Consider the following 25,183-nt stretch of genomic DNA (forward strand, 5'->3'; position numbering starts at 1 on the left):
CTTTGGTCGCTCGAAAGGCCTACAAAACTCTAAAAAAGTGCTGGTTGGATGAATTTTATGCTCGAGCGAGATTTTCGACACTTGAGCGAGAAGTCTTACAAAACAGGGTTCGCTCGAGCGTAAAGTCTGCCATTTGAGCCACTGTGCAAATCTCTGTAAAACTTCTAGGAGCTAAATTTTTACGCTCAAGTGAGACTTCCCTCGCTCGAGCTGATGAGTCAAATTCTGGGTTTTCCAGCAAGCTGTTTGAGCTTCAAAACACAACCCCAAAGTTCCAAAGTTTGCAAATTGATGCAAAAAACATAGAAAAACATTGTGTATCATAAAAACTTAGATAATTTGAAACCAATTGTCTAGAATCATGGTCCATTTCCAAAATCATTCCAAATTCTTTGTTAATTTCGAAACTTATGCATTCAAGCTTCATACCTTCATGAATCTTGCATGCATGTTAATTATTGACTCCAATTTCATTTCAAATGGCACAAATGATGCTTATAATCATGAAGTTCAACAAAACTATGCTTGCATATATGATTGGGTACTCAATTCTTCATGTGTCATGCTCAAATGAACATAATCATGGTGAATACAAACATGCATGCATATACAACTCTAATTTCATTACATTCAACTCAATTCTTGTTCTTAGTCACATATCATGCTTGGATTCACTTACTTATAAATTTAAACTCATGAATTTGAGTTCAATTATTCACATAAGAGCTTCAATTCTTCCAAATATAGCCAATTCTTGAGCTAATCCTTTTAGTTTCTTGAATTCACTTGCAAATCCCTAAGGTTGAGCTCCCTCCCTCTCTAATTCGGCTCACTCTCTCCCTTTAGAGTGTATTTTTAGATTCTTGAGGTCAAAATGAGGAGCCTAAGTGTGTTTAACCCATATATATACTAAGTGATTAATTTAAACTAATCCATCTCAATTAGTGTTAACCAATTGCACTACATTTAATTGATTTAATCTAATTATTTTAATCCGAATCGATTTTTAATTAAATTTCACCGTATATTCTAAAAATCATGCTAATTGCAAAAATACAATCAATTTCAGTTTCAGTTGCCTCTACAGCCTTTAATTAAATTTTATAGCAGAAAATCAAACAGATTTTCCTACGGTGAACAGATAGAAATTCAAAAGTACATATAATCATATAAATGGCATTCAAAATCATATCAAGCACATAACCATAATCATAAATAGAATTAATTAACATAACACATGACAGGGTTATCACAACAACGGAGGAGGAGGGAGATCGGAGGTGATAGGAGGAAGGAGAGGAGGACAGCGAAGGAGCCAATGCTAACGCCGTGAGGAGCACCTGCAACAGAGAGAGAGAGAGAGAGAGAGAGAGAGAGAGAGAGAGAGACTGAGAGAAGAGAAGTGAGTGTGAGTGAGAGAGAGACTGAAAATGAGACTCAAATAACCCTAAACATATATATATATATATATATATACATGGGGAATATTCGGAGAATTATTCGGGGTGTGGACGGACCGGGACCAGGGGAACCTATCTCCGTCCTTGGCCTGAAAACCATTGGGGATTCAATTTTTAATACCATCCTTGGCCCTATAGGGATAATTTTCAAGGAAAATCTGTTCTAATCGAGGTCAGGAGGTCGGGTCCCCGTTGGATCAGGTTCAAATTGCCATCCCTACATGTGTTTATATTCATTCACTAAATATAATATACTATATCTCTTTATATTTTTCAATTACCTAATACAAAATTATAAAGTTTACATTTTCTAACAAAAAAACACCTTATAATATTTTATGATTATATTTCAGTAACACCCAACAATTACTCATATTTCAAAGTCTCTAAAAGATACTTTAAAAAGTAAGTTAAAAATTATTATTTTAATATTTTAATTTTTTTAAAAATAAAATATATAAAAAATAATACGACTTTAAATAAATTAAAAAATAAAAAAACTAACAAACTTGTCAAAATAAGCCTAAGTACTGATATGTCACGTGATTTTGCTGAAATGTTCGAATTATATTCACACGTGTCGCCGCGTCACACGACATGACGTGGACGCGAGTTGAAAGCATGTCTTCGGCGATTCTTTCGCACGTGTTTTTCCTCTCTTTCGTCTCTCTCTTCTTCACGCACACTCTCTCTCACACACACACAACTGCTGACCTCTCTCTCTCTCTAAAAATCTCTCTCACTCTCACTCTCTCTCTAGATTTCTTGAGCGTACGTCCGCTGTCCTCTGCTCCATCATCGCAACGCCACTCACACCTCTCCACCCTCCAAAAACCCTAGAATTTGGCTGCTTTCTAGCCTTTCAAAGAATTTCGAAATCTATACCCATATTCATTCATACAACCCATTATCCATATATATATATATATATATATAATGGGGAAGAGAAAGCGAATCTGTGACCAGAACAAGACTCCTCCTCCTCCTGGTATGTCCCTTTCAATTCATTCTTTTCAAACTTTAGGGTTTTTTTATTTTATGCTTCTTTCTCTTTTTCTCTCACATGTTTGTTTGGGGTTTATGTTTATCTTGTTTCTTAATGTGGGAATGTAATTTCCTTTTGGAGAATTATATATTATATATATGGGTATGGTTTGTTCAAAGAGAATTGAACCAATTTTTCAGATTCTAAAGCAAGAATGCTGCTTCACATTTTTATGTTGTTTAATTAGTGATGAAATGGGTTGTTAGGGTTGTATTCTAATTGATTGAAAATGGTTGTGACAGAAGTAATTATGAGATTTATAAGGATCCCAAAAGATGAAAATCCATAAATTTTATTAAAATAAACAACTTTGATTGATTGACATTTGTTCCTGTGGTGGTCATTGTTGACAATATAAATAATAAAGTTGTCTATCTCTTCTCTAAAAATTTAAGCTTTCTAGGCAATTTTGTGGTCAACATTTCTACGTGATATTAAAATTGATCCTGGGTTCAAATCTCATCACCTACCTGATAGTATAATATTTGTATGGCTTTTTAATGGAGGAGACCCTGACCACACGTGAAGAGCATTAAGGGGGTGGTTATGAATATAAATAATAAAATTATCATCTCTCTAACAGCTTAACGGTTTAGATGAGTTTGGTTGTCAATCAGGCTAATGCCCCTCAGTGGGCATTGTGGAATATAGCTCTTTCCTTTGTAATTTGAAACATGAATTTTAGGTTAATCAATCTAGGCAAAGTGTCAAAGAGGCTATGCCTTTGAGAATGGAGAGGGGGATAAAAATGAAGATTGGGTTAGGAAAAGATTCGATGGCATTGCTAATTTTGCAACTTAATTGGTTTGGCCAATTTTCCCTAAATGCTTAATGGGATGAAGGCTTGTGAAAATGCTGTAGAAATTTTGGTAGATTTTCCTATATCATCAATTCAATATGCACCATGGATGTAACATATATATATAGCTATGTTTCGAACTGCAATGTTACACTCGAACTAACTCGTTTGTGAGCTCAGGGACTTGTTCCCGCTTCCTTTGCCTCTTAAACCTCATTTAAACATCACTGAAGTGAATATGGCTGGAAATTCTTCTGTAGCCATAAAATATTTAAAAAAAAACACGGCCATCAAATCCTGGGAGCAGTGGCAGACCCCAGAAATCGTGCTTTGGAGGGGTGGGGGGTTAGGACACGGTGTGCATGAGTCAATTGTATTTCTGTTAATACCGAATTCTGAAGTGAACCAAACCATCATCAGTTTCCTAACAATTTGTTTGGAAAAGCTAGAAAAGAATTTTTTTTGTTTTACTTAAGATTGAAAAGAAGAGAAAAAAAAAATGTTTCCTTACCATTTTGTTAGATAAGAAGGAAATAAAAGAGACCATTTTTCCTCTTATTTTGTTGTTAAATTACATGGAAAATAGAGAAAATGCCTCATTTTATTTTACCAAAATAACTGCACCTAGTGACCATTAACCAATCAAATAGATGACCAAGCAAAAGATACTCCGGTTAGGTGGACAACACCCATCCCTATAACAAAATGAAATGGGTCCTAGTTGGTAGTCAGCGGGAGGAGCACATAGATCCAATAAACCACTAAAACGTAAATTAAAAAGAAAAATCTCGACTTTTCTCTACAAAAGTCACAATGTGCCCCTAAAGAAAGAAACAACAAGATGAACAAAAGTTTCAGGGGATTCCGTTATCCTTTGAGGGGGCCAACCATTAATAACCTCAATAGTTTAAGGAAATACAAGCAAGGATTAATAAAACTATAACGTATGTCGTGACACCCTCCCTCCGCCAATGCTTGGGGGAAATTTTGATTCCAGTTAAATTAGAACTACATTGTTCTCGTGAATGGAACCTCATCTAACAATTCTCCTTACCTTACAAACTCAGAAGACACATCTCGCCTTGTTGTTGTTTGCTTCCATGTGGTACTATTTGAATTTTGGGATGGAACCAATTAAAAAATAAATAAAAATCTACAACTATAGTTAACAAATATCAAATTGGATACCTTTTTTTCATTTATTGTTTGGTTTGATCGCTTTTCCCCCATCTAAGAAGCACATAGGACACAAATTTGACATGATGGGGACACACTAAGATAATAACTTTTTGGAAAATAAGGAACATAACAAGGTAGGGACACAACAACGAATACATATTTATTTTTATATGTATACATGAAAATGATAACTATTTCTTCATCTTTTTGCATTATATAGTTGTCAAATCTAAGCACAAATCATGTATCATAAGATACTTTAACACCTTTAAAAATAAGTAGAAAAATAAATGTAGTTATAAAAAATAAATATCTTGTGAGAATAAAACACTAACAATGTATAATTCTTTAAATTGTAGAAGCAAAGCTTCTTAAATTTAATATATACATGAATTAATACATATGTCTTCACAAGGCATTAATCAATAACGCTAGATACTTAATGCTGTACAATAGAAACCTTAAAGAGATTGAGACATAAAATAGAAGTACCATTCTCATCTCAAAAATAATTTTTCTAATAAGTTAAATTTAAGTATTTATGTAACATACGTATTACATTATGTATCGCATATTTTATATCGCATTATGTATCGTACGATACATTTAATTTGAGATACATATTAATGATAGTATCAATTTACCTCCGAAAAGTATCGAATCGTGAGATACATATCGTGAATCGTAAGATATTGACAACATTTAATAATTTTATATTTTACTATATTAAAATGGTAATAAATTATTTTGTGCATTTTACATATTGGGAAAGAATTGTGAACAAAGCTCTATTTATAAACATACTTACAATATTGTGGGCTTCCTATAAATGAAAAGTCAAAACAAAGAGGGACTAATGAATATCAATCCACATTTTTTTTATTTTATCAATAGATCCCGAATTATTTTTTTCATACTTACAATGTGTGCCTAAGCAATGAACAGTTATGTCCCCTAACGCCTTGTTTGATTAGTAGGATAAATAGTGAGGAAACTAACAATCCATGGGATTAGTGTATGATCGGTTATCCAACTAGATTAGTGGAATAAATAATCCCCTCTTGTCCACTTTTGTTTTGCAAGAATATGGAAATATATAATCTCAATTATATATTTGTTTTACATTATTAGTTGTAGGATTAATAAATGGGCCAATTTTCTTGGATATAATGTCCATCGGCATGTAATCTAGATAAGAAAAATTGCAACCAAACACTCGAATGTAAGTCCCGTGGATTAACAATCACATTCGTATGCTATAGTCTCCCCAATCATAAAAGCCCCAAGTGTCCAAAACGTTCCTAGTTCTTAAAAAATTAAAAAATAAATAATAGGACACGTTTAACATGTGTTAGGCAGTATCTGATGAGTGTCGGTGTCCAATATACACCACCTTCTTAGAAGTGTTTGTGCTATATAGCCCCTGATCAATACATGCAAACCTATTAAGTTATAAATAATCCTTCATTTTGGAATTTAGGGAGTATTTTTATTTCTCAGTTTTAGTAGTTTGTGAATCTTCAATTATATATGCTTAAGCTAATCCCTCTTTAGATTGGACTAGATTCATTCATCCTTTAAAAATGTTTTATATCACCATTTTATTATCTTCTGCTGGGGCTACCCTCTTCTTTTAAGGCGTTAGCTGCTTGAAGTGCTGTGCAACCATTTCCCTCCGTTGTTAATTGTTTGGTCATATCTGCTTCCAGTACTCCATTCTGTTCCAGTCTTGAACTTCCTTTTTATTTTATTTTTTATTTGCTAGACTGTATGTGCTAGTAAGGTTGAGCGTCCACTGGTAGGCAAACAATATGTCACAGCATTACCCTCATTTAAGCTTTGGCCTGCTTTACATTCAGTTGCTTTTAAATGTTCTTAATTCTGATTCACTCTCCTACCCCGAATTTAAAAGTGGTTCTCTTCCCAGTCCTTTAAAACCCTTTTAGTGGCCTTTATGCTTTACATGATGATTCTTTCCAATTTTCTGTGTCCTTTTACAATTTCCTTAAGTCACTTTACACTATGTAAGAGACTCAAGCCCCCAACACACACATGTTCTCTTTTCTTATTCGCTTGATGCTTGTAAGTGCTTGAGCATATAAACGTTCTTTGGTTTATCTTCTAATGTAAGTTTATAATCCTAGGAATGGTAAAGTTTCTCAAGTATGACAATCAAGTTGTGACTGATTATTTAATTTCATTTCACATATTGCAGAAACCATGCCATATTCCTCTATAATGGATTTGTCTAAAGAGGTTCGTTGTTTTTTACCTTTTTTTTTTCTTTCTCATAAAGGTACTTTCTGCATTTTTATTTCTTTTTTCTTTTTAAATTTTGGAATTTTCCTCCTTTTTGTAGCAGAAATCTTCTCATTCAGTTGATAGTGGTACGCTAAAGTCTCTCTCATCTATCATGGATTGTGCTGGAAAGCTACCAAACACCCACCATTCACATCAAAATCTTGGTCGTGCACTATTGTTGAGGCACCCGCGGCATTACTACGGTCGTCAATACTCTCGGCGAAACTCAATCAATAATGCTGATGCATCATCTTCTCGTGGCAAGGGTACTCTGCACAATGAGAAACTCTCCTTCAAGTTTGCAAGTCAATGCAATTCGGATTCTGGACGGCACATAGGTAGTCTTTTATCTTCTTATCTTTTATGAGTATAATTTTATTTGATTTTCGGCCTTGTTGGAAAGCAAGACTAGCTGGTAAAGTGTATTAGTGTTGATTGAGGCATTGTAACCGTTGAACCTACAATCACTATCTGTGTCTGGTGCAAGCTCGAGGAGCAAGGCTGAAAGAGTGAGGAAAGCTTGATTTGTATATCTTTATATAAAGCATATCAAAAGGCAAAATTTAAGCATTTATCAACTCGAGCCATTATTCATTGAGGCGCCATAACCATTGAGCTTATAATCACTTTGCGGAAAAGACTTATCAATTTAGGAATATGATGCACAGTATGTGTTACATAGATCTGGTTTGAGTACAAGTATCGGGTGCCGGTGCATATCTGGAGATTGAACCCATCAAATATCAAATTTAACGGTTCACAGACACGAAAAAATAGGGTCATATTTTTATATTTTTAATCAATTATGTGGGATAAAATAGTGTTATATATATACAGTGTCAAAAAGGTATTTTACTCATTGTATAATAATTATACAGTAATATATACATATATTTAAATAGAAATATATAAGAATGTCTGATGTCCAATTGTTGGGTGTCCAATAAAGGTATTTGAAGCACGCTTTTTCATTTCCTTGTGATTTGTTTTTCAGAAAATAAGGAGAGAGCATTTTGCCGACCAGAGAAAATTAGGCCGAGCTCCTTGGCTGTGGGTGCAGCATCTCCTGATGCATTGAAGATGGTATGTGCAATATGTGAGAAGTTTCTGAAAAGGAAGCCTTTTATTCTAGGTAACACGATCTCTTCTGGTGATCTCTCGGTTGTGGCGGTTTTGGTTTGTGGGCATGTTTATCATGCTGATTGTCTGGAACAGAGAACATGCCATGAAGATCGACGTGATCCACCCTGCCCATCATGTGCGGGTCTGCTCTCGTAGCTTGACGCTTCGAGAGGGCACAAGTGAGTGTACAACTCTTTACTTTGTAGCTAGAAGCCTAGAAGATAAATAAGATGAATAGTCTAGCAAAAACAGGATATATTATGATGGAAATTTAGGATATATATATATTGAACACTGCTTTGCAGGCTAGGAACTTGTCTTTGCATTTTGTTGCTAGTTCTTCAAATGTTGTGTTGTTTTATATAGCTTTTACAAGTCATTTCCCAAATATTTTGCTGTAATGATCAGAAGTGCTTAATTGTGTTTTTTACACAGACATGGTATATTTTTACACAAACATGCGTGGGACTTTTATCTTTTCATTTTATTTCCAAATGCTTTGCTATAATGATTAAAATTGCTGAATAGTATTTTTTGGGGTTAATAACACTTTTTACCTCTGTAGTTTGATTCAAATTTCACTTTAGTTTCTATAGTTTCAGATTGAACAATTTGGTCTGTAAACATCAAGTTCAGTTTTAATTTGGTCCTTCCATCTAAATTTCTGTTAATTCTTTTTGCGTGTTCCCTTGGAAAATTGTCAAGTGTTTGAAAATTGTTAATTTTAATCTCAAATTGGACGGAATGACTAAATTGAAATTGAATTTGAAGTGTAGGGACTAAATTATTAAATTTAAAACTATAGAGATTGAAGGGAAATTTATATCAAACTACATGAATGAAAAGTGTAATTAATACTATTTTTTATGAGCTATGGATTTTGGATGCAGTGATTTTTTATTTTTTATTTTTTTAAGTGGGTGTTTGGGAAGTGGGTTTTTATGTAGGTTTTTTTAGTTGTAGGATATTATTAGAGAAATTTTTTTTGGTGTTTGAGAATATAGTTGGGTTTTTTTGTGGTTAGATGTGATGTTTGTGAGAGAAAAAGTGAAATGATTATAGGGTTTGATGTGATATTTTGTTTGAATTTGTTTTTTTTAGTTTTGCAAAAACTGTCTTTTAGTGAAAAAAATCCAAAAAAAATTGTTGCCAAAAATTTCCTGTCATCAATAATATCTATCCCATTTTACATTTTAAGTCATTTGATTTTGGATTGTTGGCTTAGAAAAATGAATTTGGGATTAATTTTACCAATTTACCATTCAATTGGGTCCCATATAATGTTATGCTCTATACTACTTAACATAATAACAGCCTAATGTGGACAAAATGTGGCAAAAGGGCTACATTAAACCAATTCAGAAATGTGGAAGGTTAATTGATTGAAAATTTAAATCAAGGGCTTAATTGAATATATATGTATATAGTTTTTAAGTTCAGAGTTGTGGCATAATTTACTTTTGGGCAAATTACCCTAGTGGTGACTATGTTTTGCTCTTTGTATCATTTTGATCCTTATATTTTTAATTGGTTCAAATTTGACTTTTAATTTTAGATTTTATATCAATTGAGTTCAATCGATAATATCATTAGTGTTTTTGACAAAAAATAATTAATGAATTCTTTGAGATAAACTCACTGAGTTGAGTAAGTTTATTATTTTATCCTTAAAAATATAACAGATACATATTTTTCATAAAAATTGCTAAGAGTAGTAATCAATTAGAGTAAATTGAAACAAATTTATAAATTTAAAATCAAAATTGAGTCAATAAAAATTACAATAACAAAAAAAGCCAAGTACAAAAACTATTGTCGTAAATTGTCAATTAGCCTTTTGTTTATATACCCCGCGATTTCAACGTCACATAAAGTTTATCAAGTTACTAGTCTTCTGATTATTTGGCATTGAATAATATTAGGTGCACAAAACGAAGTGCAAAGAAAATTGCACCGAATGAATTTGGACTACAAGTTATTGTCATTTGTGCTTCATAGAAGTTCTATCTTAGTGTTTCATGTTGGACACATTATTCTATTTCATGAGACAATTCTTTAGAATGTGTTATTGAGAGGAAGGAACTATTTTGTTGTTACAACAACCAAGTAATTGGATTGAATTTATTAATTAAATTGCACCATTGCACTGGAATTTTTAAGGACTAATGAAAATTTGAGGGCATGCATTCATTTCTCTATAGAATATTTTGAATTTTAGGATTGATAACATTGTCAATTTCAAAATAGAAAACAAGAACATGTTTTCTTTTCTTTTTTCGGTCAAAAAAGAAAAAGAAAAAAGAACAGTAGAAAAGATATTTAAAGAAAAGGAGTTGCTAGGAGGGGTTGCTGAAGGAAGGAGGGAACAAAAACTTGTTTTCAAAACAATTGAAAACACTTTATATATGTACACTTTTTTTTCACCATTTTTTTGGAATTTGTTGCTACACATAATTTATCAAAGAAGACCCATGCATTTATTGCAAGTGCAAAAGTTTTACAGAGAAGGGATTTTATGAAGGAAAATTATTCAATTAAGTCCTATTATAAAATTTTCATTGAGTTTGAGAGGGTGGATTCATATATTCAGACTGTATTTGAATCATAAATTTGGATAATGATTTGGAAAGAGAAAGAGAAAAAGTAGGTCAAATGTAACTATATTGTATTCACATTTCACACACATTTTCTCTTTTCCTTTCTAAATTCCTATCCAAATCTATAATCCAAACATAGCCTAAAAGAACACAAAAGAAATTTCATGAAAAAAAAAATAACTTGGTTATAAATATTTTCCCTTTTATTAAAGCACTCTTTACTTTAGTGGTCTGAATTGTTCAAGTTCCATCATGATTCAGCAGTGTATATTTCTGATCAGCTCAAAAAAATGAAAACAACACCTCCTTACTCAAGATCTGAAGAGAGACACTGTTGGAAAACCACCAAGATAGCTCAAGACAAAGTTTAACTTCAACTACAATACACAAGTCTTTCATGAGGCAGAGAACTGCACAACACATTCACAAGATGCTAAGTACATAAAAACTACTACCTTCACTACCTAATTACACAAACTGTACACAATGCCACCGTACAACAAAAAGCAAAGAAGCTAAGAGAGGTAAAAATCTAGAAAGAAAATAGTACCTTATTTATGCCTTGCTTCCAAGAAACTACTCTTGTGGTTCTACGTGTGGTTCTTGTGGTTCCTCTTGTGGTTCTTCTTGTGGTTGGTCCTCGTCTTTTGACTTGTTTTTCGCCTTTGGTTGACTTGGTGATCGAGTGTGACAAGGTGGAAGCACATCTGCAGTGTCTGAGGTATCCTCTTCTTTTTCGACTGGCTTGCCAACGCTAGGCACGGGGTTTATGGACTCTGAATATGTAGATCGGAAGCTATCTACTGTGAAGTACTTTGAACAATAATCATACCCGCTCTTGTGTGTGCAATTGAAGACAGCAATAGCATGTCGACAAGGTAAGCCCGTAGTTTGCCACCCTAGGCAAGTACAGTCCCATGTGCCAAGATTCACAACATGGGTAGCAATGGCATCATCATGAACCTCAAATATGGTATCGGATGAGATTAAGACCTTAAGTCCACGAGCGCTAACGATTTCTTCTTGTAGTTTTTCCCGTTTTGATGGAGTGAGTTTCGTAGACCACTCGCTTGACTCTTTTTGACGGGTATTTATCAACTCTGTCATCATTGATAGTAGTGCATCAATCTTCTGTGTTATGGGTAATTCACGCACTTCATCAATCAAATTGATGTACGGCTCTGCAACATTCTCTGTGATTTGGTTATGGCGTTCACCCTTGAATGCAGTTGTCGTCCAATATTCTGGCTCAATTTGCACCACCCAATCGTACGCTTGAGAAGAGACGAGCTTAATTTGCTCAGTGAACTTTTTAAAACCAACGAGTCGGACAGCATGGGCAGCAGCTATGAAATAGCCAGGTAAGGAATTTTTTCCATCTCCATGGAACGGACCCTTCAAGCTTTTTTTGAAGCTTTCCAAAAGGTGGTACATGGAGTAACCATTGTAAGCATTCTCAAATACTTTAAGCACAGACTCCGTTAGTCCCTTCTCTCTATCAGAAACAAAAGTTATAGATTCTGAAATGGGCAATGCAAACTTCAATTGCTCCAAGAACCAATTCCATTTCTCATCATTTTCATTATCTACTATAGCAAATGCAACTGGGAAGAAGCCATCGTCCCCATCCAAGGTGGTTGCTGTCAGTAGAACCTCCTGATACTTCGATTTTAGAGACGTAGCTTCAAGGAAAAGAAGGGGACGACAACCTTTTTCGAAACCATGTATTGAGGCACGAAAGGACACAAAAAGGCATTGAAATCTTTTGTAATCATTGACTATGAGCTTGACAGAACTACCGGGATTTGTCTCTATGATCTTTTCACAGTACCAAGACAACTGATTATATGCCTCCTTGTATGAACCCTGAAGTTGCTCCCTAGCATCTCCAATTCCACGCCACACTTGGGTATAGCTCAATTCGATTCCAAAGTCCTTCAAAATGCCATTAGCTATGTCCTTGGGTTTTTGATGTGGCGACTCTCGTAACCTGTCCTTGATAATATTCACCAACCAATTCTTCGTTGGATGAGCAGACTTCCAAGACTCCCCTCCACATGTGTGCGAGCTATTGAACTTCTTAATCCTAAAAGTTTGATCAGCTGGGACCCAAGATGCATGTATCCTCCAAGAACAGCCATCAGCTATGCATATCCCACTTGCACGATTACTTTCATTCTTCTTTAACTTGTACACAAAACGATGTGCGATGGCATATTTCTGCAACGCATCCCGAAACTCGCTCACATCCTTGAAATCCTGACCAATACCAGTAATACCATCCTTCCACGATGCAACTAGGCTGTCCAAAGACACATCATCAGAGCTGATAAGATGAGAAGAAGCGTCAAGATCATCTTCCCAAGGTACAACCTCCATATTCTGCTCCGTGTCATCATCATCATCATCATCCGCCAAACGTCGCCTATTCATTCTTCGTGATTTTTTGTCCCCATCATCGTCAGGGACAGCAACAATGGTTGGACCATTGACACCAATTTTCCAAGAAGCAGTGCGTCTTCGCTTCTTAACAGTATCCGCAGGGGTAGCACTCATATCTACTTCAATTGCACTGTGAGGAATGGGCTTAGCAGCAAAACTAACTGGAGAGGATGGACCAGCACTGGAGTTATCACTATCAGTATAAGCAGAAGAATTTGAGGCAGAGTCAGTAGCCACACGAGTAGCCTTCTTTGGTACAGCACGAGTAGCCTTCTTTGGTGCAGCGAGACTAGCCTTTTTTGATGCAGCACGAGTAGTCTTATTTGGTGTAGCAGTTTTACGACCAACAGGACTAGCAGCATCAACAGGCGATGAAGTAGCAGCAGCTGGGGGTGGAGCAACATGTTTCACAGACTCTGCTACTTTTATACCCGTCGTCCTGCAAGTATTACTAAGATGATATCTTTTTCTTTTTTTGTTGATAAATAAGTATTACTAAGATGATATAAAGCAAGTATGTAAAAAGTATTTGTTCACCAGCTAAATGCAAATCATTAAAGGTTCCATTTGGATTGTAAGGTGAGAAAAGAAAAAGAAAAAAATAAAATAAAAATGATAGTGGTATCTCATGTAGGTGAGAAAAGAAAAGAAACGAATGTGTTTTCCCACTATTTTTTTTTGGAATGCGTAAGAAAGCATGTGATATAGGGAGATGAAATTTATTTTTCTTCTTCTGTATTTTAACAGGCAATCAACTTGTTTCTCACCAAATCTCACCACTTTTAGTGAGAAATGAAACCTATAAAATAAAAGAATTATCTTTCTCTTCATTTCTCATGATTTCTCACCTAACTTATAAACCAAACATGATAAAAGAGTTCATTTCTTATCATTTCTCACTGAATCACTCGATCCAAACAGGTTGTAAGGACTGCATCATAGTAAAGAGGGTTGCCACTATGATTTCACCAAAAAGTGAGGGGCATTGTAGGGGTTCACACAAGCTGTTTCTTTGACACAACTGTTTCTCTAGGCTTTGCAGTGATGGGTAACATGAGGGCAACTATAATTGTAATAAAGATTTATAAAATATGAAACAGATAAATGATGTGAACAAGGATAGAATTGTGTTCAACCCAAGACAAATACCTGCTGCTGAATATGTTCCAGTCATCACGGTTAAAACCTTGTTTTCCCATGACAAAAACATCTGCTGTTACTGAATTCCCATGGAAACTAAGCATCCTTTTTAGATCTTTGTCATTTGATAAAGTGATGAGAGTCCGAGTGTTTCTTGGGAGGAAATACTTGATGGACATGGTTTTAAAATCCAAATTACACATTTCAGCAAATTTTAACTTCAGATCATCAAACAGTGTTTCACAATCAATATTTACTGCCTGTGCTTCTCCTCCACCATATGTGAAGGACCCATCATCATTCTTCACAAACTCACCACCAGATTGGCAAATTAATATAAGCTTCCCCTTCACCATCCCAAATATCTTCAGAAGTTCCTATAAGCAATCAGAGAGCACATAAGTTTTTATTTTTTTATATTTTATATTTTATATTTTTTTAAATTGGCAACAGAGCACATAAGTCTATTCTTCAAGTTTTCATATAATTTAAAGCACCTTCATTAATAAGTTGCAGATTCTATACCATCTTGCTAATAAGATACACAAATGCAATTTTAAATTGCGGGGATTACTGTTTTTGAAAACGTGCACATCATGGTGGTGCTTGCAGAACACCCTGTGGAAGCTGAATTGGTTTGTTGTATTTTACACAACAAAGTGAATACACAAGTTGGCTCTGCATTATGAATACAAAACATTCTCTCCATAATAAAACAAACCAAGAATTATAAATAAACTCATTGCAAAGCACAACCCACACTTCTCCTTAAAATCCAGTTATTAAGGAAAGGAAAAATGAAATCTTATAATTAACACAGATGGGGCAAGTCTAGGCAATGTGTGACACATTCCAACACATTCTCTTGGACCACAGCATACACTAGCCAGACAAACGACATACCAGTCACAGGCCCAACCAAGCTCTGATACCAAATTGAAAAACTCAGCTCACATTTCTCCTTAACACCCAGGTATTAAGGAGAGGGAAACTGAAGCCTCATAACCAAGCTCTGATACTAAATTAAAAAGTCCAACCCACATTTCTCCTTAAAACCCAGATATTAAGGAAAATTGAAAAACCCAGCCTACATTTCTCCGTAAAATCTAGGTATTAAGGAGAGAGAAACTAGAGCTTTATAACCAGCACAGATGGAGCAATTCCAGGTGATATGAAACACATTCCAACTTACTCTCCTGGACCACAACATACAAAGAGAAACTGGAGCCTTATAACCAGCATAGATGGGACAACTCCAGGTGATGTGGGATACATTCTAATACACCTTCCTGGACCACAATATACAGTAACTGGACAAATAGCACACCAATCACAGGCCCAACCAAGCTCTGATACCAAATTGAAAAGCCAACCCACACTTTTCCTTAAAACCCAGGTATTAAGAAAAATGAAACTTAAATCTTATCACTAACACATATGGGACAACTCTAGGCGATATGAGATACATTACAACAAATACCATTAAAACGTAATAGATTTATTCAAAATTTGGTTTGGTTTCGTTTTCAAAATATATTTTGTGAAAAATACTAAAAATTAGTTTGGTTAAAATAAACACCAAAAATATGCTTTTGGATTTTCAAAACATATTTTTGTTTCGCAAATAAATAAATAAAAATGTGATGATTGTTTTTGAATTTTTCATTAGTTTTTAACCAAACAGAATTTGAACAAGAAACCAAACATAGAATTCATCAAAAAGCGCGGTAACTGTGTATCTCCTATATAAATTAGTTTAGGCATTGCAATGAATGGAAACTACAGCTATTCAAAATACTATAAACATAAATTCATATCCAGAATACAATCTAAGTTTAAAAACATAAATTTCAGCTCAACCCAACCAAACAAAATCCAAAATTTTAGTATAGGCATTGGACAGATGAAAACAACAGCTATTCAAATCCACCAAATTAGTGACAATTTAACATATACATCTTTGACAGTGGTGCTTCTATAGTGACTAGCTGAGTCTGATACCATAAAATTCAGCTCAACTCAACCAAACCACAAGACAAAAAAAAAAAAAAAAAACTTTGAACACACACTCAAGTCCCCCCCCATCAATTTAATGATAACAAACAAAGTTCTGACTACAAATTTCAAGCACATAGATCTGAAATCAGTCAATGCATTTTAACTCAGATAACAAAGAAAGAAATTTAAAAAAAAAAAAAAAGATGAAAAATCAAGACAAACTGAGAGCTGAATCGCAAAATACAGAAGGTATATGTAGAGAGAGGGAGAGAGAGAGGACTTACGGGAAAGTGAGAGAGAGAAGGGCGCCGAGGGTGAAGAGAACCCTAGAATTGGGGGCTATATCGGAATTAGGGCAAAGAGAGAGAGATGACAATTAAGCTAAACGAGGGATGAGGGGTTTGTTGGAAATGTGCGTCTCCCAATTGGGGTTTTGCTACAATTCATAATTTAGTTGGCCTTTTTTGGATTTTAGGCCTTGTTTTCTGGATTAAGTTGAGATTGTAAGATTGATAATATTATTAAACCTAGTCAAGAATTTATTTTTTATTTTTTTGTGAAAAGATATGTAAAATAGTAAAAAGAATAGTATGTTAACTTGTAATGACTTTTTTTTTTTTTTAACTAAAATCTTTGTTCTCTCAAACTAAAGATTTCTGCTGTATCTGTACCCAAAACCTTTTTTCTTTTTCTCTATAGATCAAGTCATAAAATCAATTGATGAGATAGGCAGAATGACTGGCTCGGGACGTTGCTACAGTTTCGAAGAACTCGCGAGGCGAAAATCTCATATACAGTTCTGTAGAGGGGTGACCTAGTTATCAGTTGTTTCACTATCACCCCCTAAAAAATAAAGAAGACCCAAGTATGAATGAGGATTCTTGGGAGGTAATTATTTTTTAGGGATTTTTTTTATTTTTATTAAAATATGAAGTAAAAAAAATAAGGATGAATTTTTGATCTTTTTATATGAGTTTAAAGCTTTTTATTTACTTATTTATTGATTTTTTAGCTAATGCCAAACGAATCCTTAATCTTTGTTTGGAAGTGATTTTTTAACTAAAAAAACTTTTAAAATATAATATATAAAAAAGGGGTAAAAATATTAACTCTAAAAAGTAAAGGATCACTCCTTTACTGTTGCTTCCACATTATTTTATCACAACTAAGGCCAAGTTTGGCTACAAAGGAAAAAGTGCACTTATTTCATCTTTTTATCTTTTTTGGGTCACATCAATCAACATCTCTTCTCTACTTTTTCAACACATAATACAAAAAAAGTCAAAAAGTGTACTTATTTAGTCTTTCCAAACTAGGCCTAAATATGATTTTAATGAGACCCATGAAAATATAGTGAAATAACTAACAACAACTCTAGTAGCCATAACATGAATCTCTAACATATTTATGCTAATTTTGTGTTCATATTCTGAGTCAAAATGTGTATTTTGAAATCTTTACGCTCTTTGTTAGCACGATGTAGTTTATATCCTATGAAAAATGATCATTCGTACTTAATTATATATATTCACAATGTTTTTAAATTAAACGTTCTATTAAAATATCTACAATCCAATGATTAATATTAAAATTTCAACTCTTTAACTAAAAATAAAATAAATTTAATTATTAGTATTTTATGATGAAATGCCTTGGTTAATATTTACAAAAATAGTTTTGTTATATTAATTTATTAATTTTATTGAATATATATAAATGACATGACATGAAATTTTTTGAGCTAATATAATAAATTTAAAGCGGTTAAACAGTTAAACATTTTTATCGTGCTAAAATTTAGCACAACACTCCTATTGTGCATCTGTTAAATTTGGCATGATAATGAACATTTTGTTAAATTTGACATGATGAATAGCACACTATTAAAATTTAATAATAACTCGATTAAACAACACACTACTGGAGTATATGTTTTTAAATAACAAATGTTGAAGTTTCTCTAATACTGTGCTATCCATTTTATTAAACAGAAATCATACATTTCTTTAATTTGAGAGCTTTAAAAGAGCATCAATGATGTGAAAAATCAAAAAACAAAGAAGAAAAAAAGAAACCAAGGTTAAAACACCACATCACATGGGACTCACATACCAATTAGAGCTATTAAAGCATCTCCAACCCTGAACTTTTTTCATCAAATCTGATGAAAAAAGGATGTTTTCCTCAATTTGATACCACAGGCTCCAACGCTTCACTTTTTATCAAATCTACTCCGGAGACAACCGGTCGACCGGCTGGTCGATCAGTAAGAGGATTTTTTTTTTTTTTTTCTGAACCGTTTGAACCAATTTTTTTGAACTGTTTGAACCGTTTAGTGGTTGACCGGTAAGGCGAATTTTTTTTTTAAACTGTTTGAACCTTTTTTTTGAAATTGTTTGAACCATTTGGTGGTCGACCGGTTGGTCAACTGGCTGGTCGACCTAACGGTCATGCACAGTGTTTTGGTGAAATGTGGAGCCTGTCCTCATTTTGGTGAAACGTTTGGTGAAATCTCGATTTGATATCAATTTGGTGAAACCGTTGGAACATGAAAAAGTGTTTTTTTCACCAAATTTTAAATTTAATACCAGGTTTGGTTCAAGGTTGGAGATGGTCTTAGAGCTCTTAATTTAGAGTTTCCAATCTTTTCTCTTTATTAAATTTAGCATAATGCTATCAATAGTGCCAATTTTTAATATGATGCATGTTTGATCATTGATTTCTTTAAATTTACTCTATTATGAAAAATGTCACGCCATATTTTTTTTATTTTTTCTTCACATATTCTATAAAATTAAAAATTGAAATTAAAATACTAATCATCGTATTACATAATTTTAATTTAAGCTTTCGTTTGACTGGCTTTTTTGTGCTGAGACTTTTTTAGCTTGACTTTTTTAGTCTTGTTTGGTTTTGTTTTTTTAACTTTTGTGAGAGAAAAAGTGTAATGATTATAAGTAAAAAGTAATATTTTGTCTTATTGACTTATATAGCCTATTTTGTCTTTTATATTTTTTTAGTCAAAAATTTTTTAGCCAATCGTGTAAGTATGTGTCAATTAATCCCATGAATGATGTCTATAAAAATAATTATTATTAAATTACAATTTTTTATTTGAAAGTTTGATTTAAAGATATTGTAAATACATATAATGTATTACAAAATGTCGCTCTAAAAATAGGTTTGCAAGCGTGATGATGAATGTCATAAAAGACATACGTAAAATCGTTTTTAATACCAACTAATTTTAGGCGAGATAGTAAAACTCAATTTGATAAGTAATATTAGAGTCAATTTGCAATGGTTTCAAGCCGTGAGAACCTCGTGAGAGAGAGATTGTTAAATGGAGTAATGTTAGGGATTATGAAGAAAATATCATGAACATAATTATGAAAGATTCTTCACTTTTGGATTGTACACACAATAAAACACCGTACACTAATCAACACTAATCAAAGAATGAAAATTTTTCATGATGCATTTCATGATATTTTTTTCATGATTCCTAATATTACTCTTGTTAAATGTACGCCACATTAACTGTTGAATGAATACTATAAAAGACATGAATAATATAATTAAGAATAAACTACACTAATTTTTCTTGAGATTTTAAAAAAATACAGTAAATCTTAAAGTTGTGACATAATTACACTAATTTTCTTTTTAATAAAGTTAAATGGACATAAACTAGTACAAATGGTATGAACATACAAAGATAAATAAGAAAAAAAATATGTATTTAAGTGTAAAAGAATGAGAGTATTATTTTTCTATTCACTTGCCTAACAAATTTTTAATGAAAAAAGTATTATATAAATTAAAACTTTAAAGGAGGCTCAGTGTAATTATATTAAAATTATAAAATTTATTATATTTTTCTTAAAATTTAGGAGAACACAGTATAATTTATCTGATAATTCAAACTTTAAGAGAACACAATGTAATTCACTTGATAATTTAAATACACATGATTGTATCCTATAATACAATTTAAATTAATAAATCAATGAATCAGTTTTTTTAATGATTTTTTTTTATAATACACTATTCACTTATTTATTTTTTTAATACATTTTTCTAAAAAAATTCCAGAAAAAAATCAATAAATTAGATTTTTTCCAACTTCTCAAGCCTATATTTGTTTTGTGTTTTGGGTTTGGGTTGCAAGCCCAAAGCTGAAAATGATGTCCAAAACGAACCACACCACTAGCCACAAAATGATAGGTCCATTTATTAATGGGCCCATTCATTAAAACGAAATTACACAATTAAGGGAATGTTTGGGAGGTTGGAATAGAATGAAATATGAGTGAGAAAAAGGAATATAAAGTTGAATGTAGTAGAACAACGAGGTTGGCTTTTTGATTTTTTTTTTTTTTTGATTTATAAAAACTTGTAAAAAACTAGAAAATAGGTTTTGTAATAATTTTTTGAAAAGTAATATGCAAGTTAACTTTTTAAACCTAATGATATGTCAGTATTTGATGATTAGGGAAGATATGAGAGAAAATATTACTTTTAATATCCTAATTGATTATCACACCGAATTTGAAAATTAAGTCTAATTTTTAGTCTTCAATAGCAATGCTCTAATTTTTTTACCCTTTAATTTAGGATAAATTATAAATACACTCCCAGAGATTTGTTTAAAACACAGATTGCCTTCTGTAATTTGAAAAATTACAAATATCCCCTTGTCAGAATTTTTTATTTAACAAAATTAACTAAAAAAATAAAATTCATAATTACTCTCCTATATAATAATAAAATTACTTAAATTATTAATTGAAATATATTTTTAACATCATTGAAAACTGTTAATTGACTTGATGATTTATTAATAAAAGGAGTGATTTGTTATGAAATTAGAAACCTCAAGGGTTGGAATGTAATTTTTAAAATCACAGGAAGTGATTAATATTTTAATCAAATCTCAAGAAATGTATTTATAATTTATCCTTTAATTTAGTTACTTTCCAAACAAGGTTTGATTCTCATATGAAATAACATAATTTTCTTTTTTATGTTTAATTATATCTATTAAGTTGGTAGAATAGAATATTATATTTATTTATTTATTTATCAAATTAGAAACAACTAAATTAATCATATGTCCAACCTAAAAAAAATAAAAAAATAAAAAAGTAAAAATTAAACACATGTTTTACACATATATAAAAAAAGACAATTACACTGAAATTGTGTCAATGAAAATTAATTATATATTGAGAAATGATATGTATCCTAAATATTTTACTAAATATTCTACTTAATCTCTCATATAGGGTGAGACTCACACAAATTCACATATGTCACGCAAATTCACATATGTGTAGATTTCACACCCATGTGAAAGGTTTGGTAAAATATTTGGAGTCCTTAGCATAACTCTTATATATTAATAAAAGACTAATACTATATGCACTAATTAGTACACAAATTAGTGTATCAATTGATGATGTGGCATAATTTAAGATGTTTTTAGTATTAATAATGTATATAATGAGTGAGGCTAATAATAATGTCATAATTAGTGTTGATATACTATATGTAACACCACCCTTAATAAAATTGAATTGCAATACTCTAATTTTTTTTTTATCTTTTAATTTATTTACTTTCCAAATAACGCCTGATTCTCATATCTATTACGTTGGCAGAATAGAATATTATATTTATTTATTTATTTACCAAATTAGAAGCAACTAAATTAAACGCATGTCCAATGTAAAATAAATTAAAAATTAAAAATTAGACACATGTTTTACACATATATAAAAAGGACAATCACACTGAAGTGATTTCAATGAAAAATAATTATATATTAATAAAATTGAATAGCAATACTCTAATTTTTTTTACCTTTTAATTTAGATACTTTCCAAGTCAAGCCTGATTCTCATATGAAATAACATAATTTCCTTTTTTATAGTGAAACGGTGTCAATGAAAATTAATTATATATTAATAAAAAAATTTATAATTTTAATTATTAATGTTTATAATATTTATTTTTTTATAATGTTATAATATAATGTTTACTTTTTTGTAGAACTTACACTGCATGAGTTCCACACCCATGAGTATTATATACAATATTTGATAATTTATTTAAAATCTTTAATATTTTTGTATATATATACAAAATGAAACATATATGTCTCATAAAGAAGGGTAAATTACAAACACATCCCTTGAGGTTTACATACATTACAAATTACCTCATGTGATTTTAGAAATTACATTATGTCCCTTATACTGTGTTTGGTTGGGAGATTTGAGAAGGGATTTGGGAAGGGAAAAGGAAAAGGTGTGTGAAACTAGGTAAAATATAGGCATGTTTTATTCACATTTCACCTACCTTTTCCATTTCTCTTTTCAAATCCCTCTCCAAATACCCCAACCAAACACAGCATTAAGGTTTCTAATTTGATAACAAATAGGTCATTTTATTAATAAATCATCAAGTTAATTAACAGTTTTTAATAATATTAAAATTTTATTTTAATTAATAATTCAGATAATTTTATTATTGTATAGGTGAATAGTTAGAAATTTTACTTTTTCAATTAATTCTGTTAAATAAAAAATTCTGACAAGAAGGTATTTGTAATTTTCTAAATCACAAGAGTAATTCGTATTTTAAACAAATCTCAGAGGTGTATTTGTAATATATTCCATAAGGAATGAGTTAGGAAATATCTGTATTTTATTTTATGATTTTCATCTCTATATTTGAAGTTGGTTTGAGAATTGACATTTTTAATAATTTTTTATAAAAAAATATAAAAAATAATTAACAATTTATAATAATTTTTGAAACTAAAATGTTTAGTATTATTGTTTGGACACAGGTAGGAAACTGCCATCTATCTTGTTATGCACCAAAACCAAACTTTCACATAAAGACATTTTTACCAAAAAAACAAAAGAAAAATTCACATAAAGACAGGCTGACTTGGGGCTGTTTGCCAGCTCGGTTTATACTTCAACTTCCAAGCACCTGTCGGTATAACTTGCGGTCCCACTTAGCACTCATGTTTTATTTTAGGATAAATTATATATATATATATATTTTAAATCTAATCAAAATTTTACTGGTCTTCTTATTTTAATTTGAATAATATTAATTTTAAATTGATTTTTTTATTTAAATTATTGTAATGTTTTTCTACGTGTGCTCCTGTTACTGAATTTCAATGACTAATTTAAATTAAATGATTAAATTGAAAATAGATTTTAAACTTAAGTTTAATATTAGTTTAGTTAAAATAATAAATACTAAAATAAAATCTGAATCAAACTATAAAGTTGAAATATGTGATTTATCATTTGTATTATGATCAATTTTATTTCCCCATCTTTATGAAAATTCATAAAAAAAAGAAAAGAAAAGAAATGTCTATTATATTTAAAAAAAAAAATTCAATTAAAATGAGTTATTTATGTACACATCGCTTTTATTGAGGAGGAATCATGTAAAAAGTAAAAAAAATTGATAAAATAAAAAAAGCAGTGTAAGTGGCCCCTGTTATATTATTACTTAATTCTACAGAATAATGAGGTATATATCCTGGATGTGAAGAGGCATATATTCTTCTAATCATGGAACCCACACTCACATGGTGAAATGCAGGGGTGTTCGCGGATCGGTTTTGTGCGGTTTGCGGTTCGGTTTTGACCCGCCCGCATCTATGCAGTTTGGGAAAAAGTCAACCCGCAACCGCTCGCAGTGCGGTTTGCGGTTTGTGCGGATAGGATTTGCAAATGTGCGGGCGGTTGCGGGCGGTTTGCGGTTTACACTTTTTTCTTTAAAAATTAATTTTCGAGTTTTTTTTTTTCCAACAAATTTAGGCATCAGATTCATTTTATATATTTGTGATAACAATTTTTTGATGAGTTTACAAATAAAAATTGAATATCAATGCATTAAATGAAAGTACCCAAAACAAAGAGACCCTACACTAGCATTTTTGCCATGAAAAAAATGTATATCAATGCATTAAAGGTTGTACTCAATTAAAATTGCCAGTTCAGTAATCAATAATCAAACTATAAGTTCTATCGACCATTAGAAGGAAAATTTTATTAGGAAAAAGTGAATGAATCACCAATGAAAATCATATAAGAAATCAAGTTTAGGACTTGATAATTCTACGGCATTAAGAAAGTTGAAAAATACTTAAAAATAAGGATCCTAGTGTCATAGAGAATATAATGGTGCTCCTGTAAAAGTTACAAAGTTGGTATATAAAAAAAAAAAAAAAATAATAATAATTAAAGTGCGGACGGTTTTTGCGGGTTGCGGGTTTAAACCGCAACCCGCAAATTTGTCATATTTCAAACCGCATCCGTCCGCATTATGTTTGCGAAACCGCCCATTTATATGCGAGTTGAGCGGATTGAGCGGTTTGAGCGGTTCGGATAAACTGTTGCCCACCCCTAGTGAAATGTGATACTTGTCAAGAGTTTTGTTGGTTGTGGAACTTGATAACATTTGGCTTGCTTATTAAAAGGACAGTAAGAAAAAAATCCCAAAAAAAATCAAAAAAAAAAAAAGGGAAAGCAAATGGCATTATTTTCTTTTATGAATAGTTTATTACAACCTTTTTTTTTGCTCTTCTTCTTAATGGTGGATTAGTTATCGCCAATCCTACAATTTAAAACAAAAAAAAAAAAAATAACTACTAAATCATGTTCCTCATTAAAGGTTATTAAAATGATAGTAGGAAAAAATCCAAAAAAAAAAAAGGAAATAAAATGGAATTATTTTCTTCATTAAATAGTTTATTACAACCCATTTTGCTCTTCTTCTTAATGATGGATTAGTTATCGTCAATCCTACAATTTAGAAGGAAAAAAAAAATTAGTACATTAACATTAGGTCTAAGGATTGATATTTTTAGAAGAGCATCATTAATGAAATTACTACACTAACATTAGGTCTAAGGATTGATTTTTTAGATGTAAGAATATGATTAATGCAACTATTTGGTGAGAAAAATAAATTTTTATTTTGAATAATTTTTTTTCCATTTTTACCCAATTGTTGTTAGATAACCACCGGATTATTGTCGGCATCGGAAAAGTCGTCGGGA

The 25,183-nt window shown here is 31.8% G+C and overlaps 2 protein-coding genes across 3 annotated transcripts; one reads left to right on the forward strand and one right to left on the reverse strand.

Annotated features, from left to right (window-relative positions):
• Positions 1-2,089: 2,089 nt before the first annotated feature.
• LOC114266248 (uncharacterized) lies at positions 2,090-8,363 on the forward strand. Of its 2 annotated transcripts, none has more exons than XM_028207132.2 (4): positions 2,090-2,448; positions 6,699-6,739; positions 6,846-7,122; positions 7,779-8,363. In XM_028207132.2, exons 1-4 carry the CDS (start codon positions 2,397-2,399, stop codon positions 8,060-8,062), a joined length of 654 nt encoding a protein of 217 aa, XP_028062933.1. In that variant the 5' UTR covers positions 2,090-2,396; the 3' UTR covers positions 8,063-8,363. The 2 variants fall into 2 exon arrangements, with proteins under 2 accessions (XP_028062933.1, XP_028062932.1); XM_028207131.2 differs by having other exon boundaries at positions 2,106-2,448; positions 6,843-7,122.
• A 2,472-nt stretch (positions 8,364-10,835) lies between these two features.
• LOC114266249 (uncharacterized) lies at positions 10,836-16,619 on the reverse strand. The gene is made up of 3 exons (XM_028207133.2): positions 16,368-16,619; positions 14,095-14,462; positions 10,836-13,384 (listed from the first exon to the last, which is right to left on the reverse strand). Exons 2-3 carry the CDS (start codon positions 14,439-14,441, stop codon positions 11,080-11,082), a joined length of 2,652 nt encoding a protein of 883 aa, XP_028062934.2. The 5' UTR covers positions 14,442-14,462; positions 16,368-16,619; the 3' UTR covers positions 10,836-11,079.
• Positions 16,620-25,183: the final 8,564 nt, after the last annotated feature.

Source organism: Camellia sinensis, chromosome 5 (genome assembly GCF_055761805.1).
Source record: "Camellia sinensis isolate YWXY chromosome 5, ASM5576180v1, whole genome shotgun sequence".
Classification (NCBI taxonomy): domain Eukaryota; kingdom Viridiplantae; phylum Streptophyta; class Magnoliopsida; order Ericales; family Theaceae; genus Camellia; species Camellia sinensis.